General features: G+C 39.9%; 1 protein-coding gene across 1 annotated transcript in view; it reads right to left on the reverse strand.

The window, feature by feature from the left end:
- LOC124606892 (facilitated trehalose transporter Tret1-like) overlaps positions 1-7,929 on the reverse strand; it is a 60,259-nt gene extending 52,330 nt beyond the window's left edge. The window contains exon 1 of the mRNA XM_047138989.1: positions 7,671-7,929. Within this exon, the coding sequence (XP_046994945.1) occupies positions 7,671-7,823 (153 nt within the window). The 5' untranslated portion in view covers positions 7,824-7,929. The remainder of the gene's footprint in view (positions 1-7,670) is intronic.
- Positions 7,930-12,297: the final 4,368 nt, after the last annotated feature.

Below are 12,297 nucleotides of genomic sequence, written 5' to 3' on the forward strand. Positions count from 1 at the left end.
GTGCTTCATCCTTCTACAAAAGCAGTTACGAAGAATGTATGGTTTCTTTACTGCATACAGTTCTTGGTAAATCGAACTTTGCAAGCCATGCCATTGAAAACTGTTACATAGTAAACGACATCGATGAAACACTGGAGATTCTCCTCGCTGCAGACATGTTAAATAATCAGGGATATGACAGGAAGCAAAAAAGTCCAGTAAGCACGGTTCTGAACAGCAGGCCTTAAGAGCTAAGAGCATTTTTTCATCTTTGGTACTATTAAGCAAATCTTTTCTGTTGCAAGCTCTTTGCTTTCCATATTTTGGAGATGGTAGAATGGACCAAAACAAATAAAATGACTAGTAAACATAACTTCTAAACTGCCTATTTTAAGAGCTATGAGCTATGAGCACTTCATCCTCGCTTCTGTGAAATAAATATCTTCTGCTGAGCTCTTAAGATGTGCATTTTTGGACTCAAGTCTACTAGACCTTTTTTTTTGTTTTCGTCTGTGCAACCTCCTACCAAACTACTGAAAGCACAGAGTTAGCAGTAGAAGAGATTTGTTTCACAGTATTAAAAATGAAGAAGTGCTCGTAGTTTTTAAGTTATCCATTGTAGATTAGATTAGATTAGATTTACTTTCATTCCAATTGATTCGTAGTGATGAGGTCCTCCAGGATGTGGAACATGTCACAAAAACAAAAATACATGACAAATATTTACAACTCAAACAAATAATCTAATGTACCAATCCACAGGTCCTAAGTGGAATGATCGTCATTTTTTAATGAAAACTATATGAAAGAATCATTTTACAAATACTAATGCACTGAATTTAAAATAAAATTTTTTAATATTTATTTATAAGGTAATAAACGTGTAATACAACTACTATAATACTTATTTACAATGACCACCTTACTGCACTGAAATGATGCAGAAGTTAGATTGTACTCACACACACACACAAACACACACACACTTATTTACAATGAACACATTGCTGCACTGAAATTGAGCAGAAGTTATTGTACTTAAATATACATACACACAAATCAGTTGGTTCTACAGAGAAATTCATCAATGGAGTAGAAGGAGTTGGCCACCAATAAATCCTTTATTCTTCTCTTAAACTGAATTTCGTTGATTGTTAAGCTTTTTATGGCTGCTGGTAAGTTATTGAAAATGCGTGTTCCTGAATAATGCACACCTTTTTGTACAAGACTAAGTGACATTAAATCCTTGTGAAGATTATTCTTATTTCAAGTATTGATTCCATGAATTGAGCTGTTGGTTTGAAAAAGTGATATATTTTTAATGACAAATTTAATTGAAAAAAATAATTTGTTGGGAAGCAGTAGTTAGTATCCCTAGTTTCCTAAACAGGCTTCTTCAGGATGTTCTTGAGTTCACACCACATATAACGCTTACTGCACGTTTTTGTGCCCTGAAAACTTTAGCCTGGCTTGATGAATTACCCCAAAAAATAATTCCATATGACATTATGGAATGAAAGTAAGCAGAGTATCCCAGTTTTTTCGTTTTTATATCCCCTATGTCTGACACAATTCGCATTCCAAATAGAGATTTGTTAAGAGGCTTCAGCAGTTCTGTTTTGTGCTTTTCACAGTTGAATTTATCATCAAGCTGTAATCCCAAGAATTTAACAGCGTCCACTTCTTCTATGTGCTTGTCATCATATGTCAGCCATATACTCCTGGGACTTCCCCTTACAAGTTCTGAACTGCATGTAGTGTGTTTTTTTTTTTCAAAGTTTAGTGGTAAGGAATTGGCTAGGAACCAGTGATTAATGTCCACAAATATTTTATAGCTAATCTTTCTAAGACTACACTTGATTTGCTATTTATTGCAATGTTTGTATCATCGGCAAACAAAACGAACTAGGCATCTGGTAATGTTACTGATGAAAGGTCATTGAAATACACAAGAAAAAGTAAGAGCTCTAAAATGGAACCTTGTGGGACCCCACATGTAATTAGTTCCCAGTTGGATGATGCCTGATAGCTTGATACATGTCTCTTTCCTAATAACACCATTCGTTTCCTGCCAGAGATATAAGATTTGAACCATTTTGCAACATTTCCTGTTACACTATAATATTCTAATTTACTTAAAAGAATATTGTGATTTACACAGTCAAATGCCTTTGACAGATCACAAAATATACCAGTTGCCTGCAATTTTTTATCTAATGAATTAAGCACATTTACACTTAAGTGTAGATAGCCTTCTCAATATCAGAACCCTTTAGAAATCCGAACTGTGACGTTGACAGTATGTTATTTGAGATGTTGTTGTTGTGGTCTTCAGTCCTGAGACTGGTTTGATGCAGCTCTCCATGCTACTTTGAGATAAGATGGTTATAAAGCCGATTGTACATTACTTTTTCTAAAATTTTTGAGAATGCTGGCAAAAGTGAAATTGGATGGAACTTTGATGCTATTTCTTTATCTCCCTTCTTAAACAGTGGCTTGACTTCAGCACATTTTAACCATTCAGGAAATATTCCACTCATAAATGATTGGTTACACAGATAGCTTAATATGTTACTTAACTCAGAATCACATTCTTTAATTAGCTTTGTTGATATTTCATTAATCCCCCTAGACGTTTTTGATTTTAAAGATTTTATGATGGACATTATTTCTTCTGGGGTAGCGCGGGTCAAATTCATATTATGGAAGTTACTTGAAATGTCTGGTCCTGAGGTACTCCTTAGCAGCATCTACAGAACCTGGCAACTCCATCTTTTCAGTAACAGTTATGAAATGTTCGTTAAAAATTTCTGCAGCACTTTATACATCTGTCAGCAATGTATCATTTAAAATAATACTATTTGTGCCTCTTCATATCTGGTGCTACCAGTCTCCTCCTTCACTAGATCCCATATTGTCTTTATTTTGTTACCTGATATGACTCTCTTTTCCTTGTAATATATTTGCTTTGATCTCCGTATTAAGTCTTTAACATTTTGCAGTATTTCTTTTAATGTGCTATAGCATCAACGTTGGGACTGTTTCGAATTGACAGATACAGTTTTCTTTTTATTTTACAACATACCCCTATTCCTTGAGTAATCCATGGCTTCTTTGTAGACTTTGCTCTAACCTTGGTAAGAACCCATGTTTATTAGAAATTTTTGCTTCAAATGGTCTTTCCTGTCACAACCCTGAATTTTGACCATTCCTCCTGGGAAAATCTGTATACAAAAACAGTCTAACCTCAATCTTAATAATAATAAAATCAGTAACCCTTTATAATACTATACTCAACAACTTTACCATTCTCTATAACAGAATTAGTATAATTTATTAATACAGGATGATTAACAACTTCATCCTGATGGATCAACCTGCATCACAAATTCTCAGCCCCTATATATTAGGTTAGAAGAATCTAGATTTCCTTATGTGTCTTCGATAACTTTAATTTTTAACTTCGTATTTTTGTTTGATGTATTAAATTGCATGAACATTTAGAGATTATAAATTTGCACCCCTCCCCTCCGTTAACCTAGTCTTGCTCCTCAGCTTGTAAAGCTATTATCGATATTACCTTTATTGGTCTGGTCTAACTTCTTTGTCTATTTTTACGTAAAGTGACTTCTATATAACTATGCTCTTTGAAATACCATCCGTGAAAATGTTTCATTCACTATTTGTGATAATTTATGTAATTGTAATTACTCTATGGATGTAATGTCAAAAGTAATGTGTTGTAAAAGAATGTAAAGTTAAAACTTTAATTGTAATTTTGGTTTATGCATAGGGACACCAGGTTTGAATTCATGAAAAGCTCGGTGGGAAGTCCTTCCGCAACGGAAGTGGCTAGGCAGGAATAGAAAAAGTGTATCTGGCGGTCAAACTGCGAAACTCCTTTGTGGCATGAGTCAGACAGGCTTGCAGCCAAAGGGTGGGCATCTTGTGCACCGAAAGAGGCGAGAACAACTGGAAGATTAAATAATATAGACTCAGAAGCGGAAGTAATTTGGCTTACTTTTCATGGTGTACTTTGGTTAGCCCTGTACTATGAAAATCCGACGCTAAAAAGAGAATTGTCTGAGCTTGTTACACAGGAAGAACCATGGATACCTTTTTTCGTCTTTTTTTGAGTAGCACAGGAGATCGACGCTGCCACCAGCTTCATCTGAAATTATCAACTGTGTAATGCATACTTGCATGGATCAGTTATATGGTTTCATTTTCATTAACAGTTCTGGGTTCTGTAAACTTTGTGCCGAGCCACCATGTTTTATCACTAGTCATTTACCTGGAGAGGGTCCTATCCCAAGTGCTACGACAAAATCTAAGTATCCTATTTTATTGAACTGAAAAGCCATTATCTTCCTTAATGAAAGTAAATAAAATTGGTGAATTTGTGAAGTACATAATTATTTAGTGAGCCTAAGTTTTGAAATACTGCATGTAGTTTTCATAAAGGGATAGTTATTATTTCATCAAAGTACAATTACTAAGAGCGGATTTAAAGTATTTAATTCAAAGATATTTTTATTGCAATAATAACATGTACAGCGTCATGTGTTACGTTGTTAACAGTGTTTCCTGTGTTGTGTTGTGACTGAAGTTCTCAGCCTCGATCTGATTCCATCGATAGATAAGTTTTAGATTTCACATTACAACAACAGTAATCAAGTATAAGCAATTGGCTAGAAACATTCAAACTACGCTAAATCCAGGTTTCACATGTTACACTTGAGCTAAATAATATCAGGAAGTGAATATTCCTTGAGAATGCAAATAATGATCAGTACAAAAGATACAATTACTTCATAACTATTTCAATAGTAGTAATTTCCTGTAGTTAAACTGACAAAAGAACCTCTTCTCCTAGTCAGTACTGCTCCACCGTTAGTAAGCATTTACCTATAAATATCATTGTCTTCCTACTGTAATGCACATATAGTGTTACTAAGAGCCAGTTGATGCCTAAACGTATTACTACTCATCCTGTGTAGTTAAAGTCAAATCACCGGTGTATAACTTGCTTAATTGTGCTACTATCTTCCATCTTACCAGAAAACACAAGTTCAATATCTAGTAAATTCAACCACAATAGGTAACTTTCTTTATAGACCATGTTAGTACTTGGTGCAACTTTGCCTAATTAGGATGGCGACCTTTACCTTTTGCGTAATTACAGTTTATTTTATTAGTAATAGAAACTTGGTTCGATTCCCATTTGTTTTTGCTGTTGTTTCCTCTCAACAGCAATCTTTCCAGAGTCGAAAAACAGTCCAATACCTTTCCAATGCGCATAGTCACAATCAAAAAAATAAAAATTCTTTCACAGGAGTAACATTATCAGTATATTACTAATCTGATAGTATGCAGTAGTCTTATAACCTCCCCTTCCCCACCCAACAATCCACTCACTCCTCCCTCTCCTCTCTCCTCCCACTTCCACCCCTCCTCTCCTTCTGTCTTCCCTCCCCTTCCCTTTCCTCCCCACTTCGCTTGTCCTCTCCCTTCCCTACCATTCCCTTCCACTCCTCTCAACTGTATCCCTTCTCCTTATCTCTCCTCTCCTTCCTTTCCTCTCTTTCCTTCCCCTTATTCTCCCCACTGTCGGCTTTCCTCCTCCCCACACGTTACCTCCTCCCTTCCCCTACGTGTTACATCTTACTGCATACGCACAGCGTTAGTTTTACTTAGTATGCAAATATGACATTAAACTGAATAACTTTGTAAACTTTGCCAGAAAGCGAAATTTCAATTTAAGGCTGGTCAACATTTTTGCTGTAACCCTTTTCTGTTACTAAAGTAATCTCCATGGACAAACAGATTCATACATGATGCTCCTGTGCTGTGTTAGTCTACTTGTCATTGGAACGCTTGTCATGGCGGTTAGAAGTGACTGTACGTGAGGTGACGTGTTCAAACTAAAGAACTGTGTTTACTATGCCCAATATGCTTCTTGGTGCGAACCAACAAATCTTGCTTCGTATTGCTATTTTTGTACCTGCCTACCTTAAGGAAAGGAGTCAACACTTAGAGAAAGAGGAATATTCAATATACTGACATCCCATCTGTCATTCATCCTGTGTTCATGGAGAAGGATTGCCACTTCCAGTTTCCCCACGTGTACCACCATCAAGCAGTGATAGCGATAATGCTGAACCAACACATACAGCCGAAAAAGTGCAGTCGACTGCCAATGATACTGACCCTAAATTTAGCCCAATGACGTCATTTGGGGATCCACACAAACTGACATGGTGTGAACTTAGCGATCTGATAAGGGATTAGATCCCGTACTCTTTCTTTCCTTCACGACTGCAGCAGTGGAATCTCTCCACTGACACAGTATGTGATTCTGTGTTTCGGGAGTCGCATGTGCTGCCTTAACTAAAGAAAGTTACACCAAGTTGAAATACACTGATCAGGCAGAACATCATGGCCACCGACCTATTATCGATACAAACCTATCCAGGCGTAAGCCTGCACGGCTGGGTGGTAACGCGCTTGCCTCCAATTCAAGCTGGCCCGGGTTCGATTCCCGACCGGGTTGGAGATTTTCTCCTCTCGGAGACTCGGTGTTGTGTTGTCCTCATCGTCATTTCATCCTCATCACCGGCGCGCAAGTCGCCCAATGTGGCGTCGACTGAAATAAGACTTGCGCTTGGCGGCCGAACCTCCCCGAATAGGGGCCTCCCGGCCAACGATGCCATATGCTCATTTAATTTCACCTATCCAGGCGATAGCAGTGTCACCTGGCAAGGAATAGCTGATATTCGGACACACACATGGTGCATATAGTATCAGTGAGTGTGCTGTCCGTGCGAAGAATGGCGAAGGGGTACTATCTATCAGAGTTTGACTGAGGACAGATTCTGATGACATGGAGGCTCAGCAGAAGCAGTTTGAAAACTGCACGAATTGTCGGGTGGTCGAGGAGCGCTGTGGAGTATGTCTTCAGTGCATGGCGAAGCGAAGGTGAAAGGACATACAAATGTGTTAGGGTTGGCCGGCCACCCTTCATTTCAGATGTCGGACGTTGTAAGCTGGGCACAGTGGTAAAACAGGACAGGCAGCGAACTGTGGTGGAACTAACATCAGACTTTAATGCTGGATGGCGTATAAGTGTGTCTGAACACACAGTGCACTGAACACTCCTAATAATAATCCTCCGCAGCTCATTACCCATGTATGTGGCAGTGTTAACGCCATGACATTGAAAACTATGACTCTAATGGGTACGTCACCATCGGCACTGGAATCTGACACAGTGGCAGAGTGAATACCGATACCTTCTTCATCATACTGATGGGAGGGCGCGAATTCGTCGTCTTCCAGGGCAACAGCTCCTTGGCACCCGTACCGTGGGACAGAGACCAGCTGGTGGCAGCTCCGTTATGCTCTGGGAAACATTCACGTGGGCGTCCGTGGCTCCAGTGGAGCTCATGCAATGCATCATGATGGCCAAAGAGAATCGTACTGTACACTGGGTGCAGGCCATGTGCACCCCCTCATGACGGTCATGTTTCCCAGTGGCATTTTTCAACATGAGAATGTGGCATGTCACATGGCCAGGAGTTTGATGGATTGGTTTGAGGAGCACAGTGGCGAGTACAGTGATATTGCAATGTCTAGAAGCCCTCGGGAACAGCCAAGTGCAAGCACGAAAACGGGAGAGGAGCGACATGTACCTGAGCGATCTCCCCCACGTAGGTCGGCATGGCGGCGAAGATGAGTCCGACGCCGAGGCCGGACACGAAGCGCACGACGCACAGCCAGACGGGTTCGTACTCGCAGAAGATGAGTGCCACCCAGCTGAGCACGATGGGCGCGGCGCCCAGCATGACGGTGGCCTTGCGGCCCAGCTTGTCGGACAGCCAGCCGCCCAGCCAGGGGCCCACGGCGGCGCCCAGCGACGGCAGAGACCCCGCCCACGACCCCTGCGAGGGGGTCAGGCTCATCTTGGGCAGCGCCGGCGACGACCACGCCATTACGATGCCGCCCGCCAGCATCGCCAGGTCGCCTGTCGGCAGCCATCAAAACTCTGCGAAACACCGTCATCCCTAAGACAGCTTACACATCCCTCTGTCGCATCTCTCCTCCAAGTCTCCCTGTCGACAACTAAATACTACAGACCTTAAAACGAAAGAGATGGAGCAGTGGTTAGCACACTGGACTCGCCTTCGGAAAGACGACGGTTCAAACCCGCGGCCGGCCATGCTGATTTAGGTTTTTCGTAATTTCCCTAAATCGCAAATGCTGGGATGGTTCCTTTGAAAGGGCACCGCCAATTTCCTTCCCCATCCTTCCCTAATCCGATGGGACAGATAACGTCGCTGTTTGGTTCCATCCCCCAAATCAACCAACCAACCAACCAACCAATTAACCAACAGACCTTAAGCATGGAGACGAATTGCATATCACTGTACTGAAGTAGGAAGAATTCTTGTCTATGGTAACTGTTTTCTTCCATTACCTCTTGGCAAAATAACTCTACAATTACAAATGAAAAGGACTATTGTGGATGTTCTACAGTTTTAATATAATCATACACTGCTGGCTTTTGCTGCTGGTATTTGCGTCCTTCAATTGGCTACGAACCACTTATTAATGTCAATAAAAATTTGATTAGCTGCCCTTTCTACATTTATATTTGATTTGCTATTTATTGCAATGTTTGTATCATCTGCAAATAAGACAGTAATGTAACAGATGACAGGTCATTAATATACAGAAGAAAAAGTAGTGGACCTAGTATGGAACCTTGGGGAACACCACATCTAATTTCTTCCCAGTCAGATAATGTCTGATTGCCTACTGCTGAAGTGCCCTGTAAGAGTAAATAGTCTTCTCAATATCAGTACCCTTAAGAAACCCAGACTGTGACTTTGACACTACGTTATTTTCACTAAGGTGCTTAAGTAGACTCATGAAAATAACCTTTTCAAAGATTTTTGAAAAATCTGGCAAAAGTGAGAGCGCTCAGTAATTTGACGGCATTTATTTGTCCCCTTTCTTCTGGAGAGGTACAACTTCGGCATATTTAAGCTAGTCAGGGAATGTTCGTGTGATACGTGATAAGTAACCTAACTGTATACCATATTGTTTTTACTTCATTGCTGGATGTATTTATCTTCTTCTCCTAACACATGTCTGGATAACCTTCTTCGATATTTTGTAGTAATTTTTGTAATGAGCTATAATGCTAGTATCAAATATGTCCCTACACATTAGATAGAGTTTCCCTTATGTCTCACATGATGTCTTTATCCCTTGGGTGATCCATGGTTTCTTATTAGACTTCTGCTTAATTTGAGTTACCTTCAGGGGAAAACAATTTTCAAATAAGGTGCTAACTTTTTTAATGAATGTTTTGTATTTTCCATTTGTGTCTTGGATGCTGTAAACATCCATCCAATTAATTTCTTTGAGCAATCTCCTCAATTTCTCAGTTTTGACTGTTTTATTGGCCTTCTGTACTCAGTTCTGATAGATGTTTTACCTTGACACTTTTCAAAATTTAATGTTAGGTGTTGCATGTCATGGTCAGATAGCCCATTTACTACTGGTTTTGTAATGTGGCTTAGTTGCCTAGAATTGTCTACAAAGATATTATCAGTGGCTGTCTTAGAACATTTGTGCACCCTAGTTGGGAAATTTACAGTAGAAATTAAATTTAATGACAATGTAACTGATTTCAGTAACTGTTCACTGACAGTGTTTTCAGGACATCTATATTAAAATCACCAGCAACCACTAGTTATTTGTGGTTTTTTTTAAATTTTAGATGAGATAATAAATCTTGAAGGCGGTTTATAAACAGGTTGAAATTTCCTGAAGGTGCTCTGTATATGGCTACTATTATAAAGGACCTATTATGAAATTCTATTTCTGTTGCACATGCTGCTAAGTGCTGCTCTAAGCAAAATTTATTAATGTCAATGTTCATAAATTTAAAACTGTTTTTAACAAATATGGCAACTCATCCTTTCTCCATATCTTCTCTACAGAAGTAAGAGGCTACCTTAAATTCTGTAAGGTTAAACACATCTATACCCGTGGTCACATGATGTTCAGAGAGGCAGATTATACCAACTGGGTTCGATGACTCTAATTCGTCAATGCACATAAGTAGTTCATTAATTTTACTTTGAAGCCCTCGAATATTTTGATGGACTAAAGATAGTTGGCATTTCACATTCACCAAGATGAAATCGGGTGAAAATAAAATTGTAAGACGTCATGGTCTCCTGACCTTCATTGCTCACATATCCGCCCTCACAATCATATTCCGCACGTCAAGAGGCTTCATTTGAACCCAAACTCGATAAGATAAAGTCAATGTTGTATGAATTCATGTAAACGATATGCAAATAGCTAATAAATCGCAAGTGCACTCCGTGGTTGAAATACTCGAGGCTGACGTACACACATACATTCCAGACACGATGCTCATAGGAGCTTTTAGTTCGAGAGAGGCAACTGCATGCCAGGAGGCCAGTCCCAACCCACCTACGTCAGCCGGTGGCCGCCCGTGGAGTGGACAGCGTTCACCTGAGGGAAAGGAGGAACGACCCCGTGTTCGGCTTAAAAGCAAATTCCGCTACATTGTGTGGGAGCGGCCAGCCTATGTATTCTTTACACATAGGACACAGTTTCAGAGATTTTCACAGGGAGACAGCAAACGCCAAACGCCGATACTACAGATTTCCGGATTGGTCACCTTAAACGAAACATCATTCTCCCATTTTAGAAGAGCAATTCTCATTGGCAGACGATATTTCTGACGCCTTGAGCTGAAGGAGTAATGGAAGAGACCAAAAGATATACCCCTTCACGTCTGGCGTGGAGAGGCGCCGTTCCATTGTCGCTGTTGGAGCGAGGAACAAGTCTCTCCTCAGTACTTCACTGGGAGAGCACTTCTGTCGAGAGCGAATCGAAGTGCAACTCTCTATATTGAGTCCTTGCGATTAAGCGTTGTTCACTGTGTTGGCCGACACTTATTGTGCGGTGTGAATGGACAGAGTTATAGTTAAACGCCTGCGAGCAAATATTTGAGTGGCATCGCGGTGGACTGGTTATCTCACCAGTGTACTACGCCAATAGTTAGACTAGGGGCGAATAGGAATCCTTGACTTTATCAAGGCGTAGGGATAGCTTGATCGGCGAAGGTCAATCCAGATAGAACGAGAGTTATCTTATTTGTCAGCAGCGAGCGGCGCAGACAGCAGTCATTGCAGCTTACGGTGCACTACAGCCATTGTGCACTACAGCCATTGCGAGCCCCATATTTCCTCCACAACAGTACACTTCATTGCATTTCACAGGCGACAGCCTCGACTGTACCTAGCAACATTCTAAAGGATGGTTATTCAAGTTGAGTAGGCGCGCCTCTCAGGCATTCTGCCAAGTCAACAACCATCTTAAACTTAATATAGAAATTTCATTAGTGAATCCTATCCTTGAGAGGTAACTTCACTTTCTGAAAAAAAAATAGTATATAATTTGTTCAATTTTTGGTATTTTAAACATAGCTGCGCTGCAGCAATGGTTCCACGTAAAACAGACTAAGAACAGCCGACCAATTGCAAAGGATAAAGTAATCTTTACCTAGGTTTCAATAGATATAAATCTATCTTCTTCAGAAGACACCTGGGGACAATGAACATCGTAATATATATTAAGGTATGAAACATGAGTCAAGAATAAAGTTTGACATATATTAGGAAAATATTGTAATATTGTAATACAATATTTTCCTAATATATGTCAAACTTTATTCTTGACTCATGTTTCATACCTTAATATATATTACGATGTTCATTGTCCCCAGGTGTCTTCTGAAGAAGATAGATTTATATCTATTGAAACCTAGGTAAAGATTACTTTATCCTTTGCAATTGGTCGGCTGTTCTTAGTCTGTTTTGATTTGTTCAATTCATAACTAAAAGTGCCATTGTGATTTCTCAGAAGTTTTGCAAAATAAATAATAACTTTCGTTAGTTTCATGTTTTTCTTACACTAACTAGCACTACTCCAGTACCCAAGTATCCCACTAGTTATGTAAGAAATTTTGTGAATTTTTGTGTCATTTCCTTACAGCCGACGACTCCAGAAGATATTTATTGCTGAAAGTTTTTCAGGCAATTCTCTTTAGAACGTTAGGAGCGTCTGTCTGACTTCTGTAGTAGTGTGGGGGTGGAAATTGCATCTTGCAGGAGCCACAGGGTAAAGGGTACATCTCAGATTAATCCGTTGCACAGAATATCAGAATCTCAGATCAACCCCATGCTCACAAAATTTCTGCTGATTCCTGTA

The sequence above is a fragment of the Schistocerca americana genome, chromosome 3 (genome assembly GCF_021461395.2).
Source record: "Schistocerca americana isolate TAMUIC-IGC-003095 chromosome 3, iqSchAmer2.1, whole genome shotgun sequence".
In the NCBI taxonomy this organism is placed as follows: domain Eukaryota; kingdom Metazoa; phylum Arthropoda; class Insecta; order Orthoptera; family Acrididae; genus Schistocerca; species Schistocerca americana.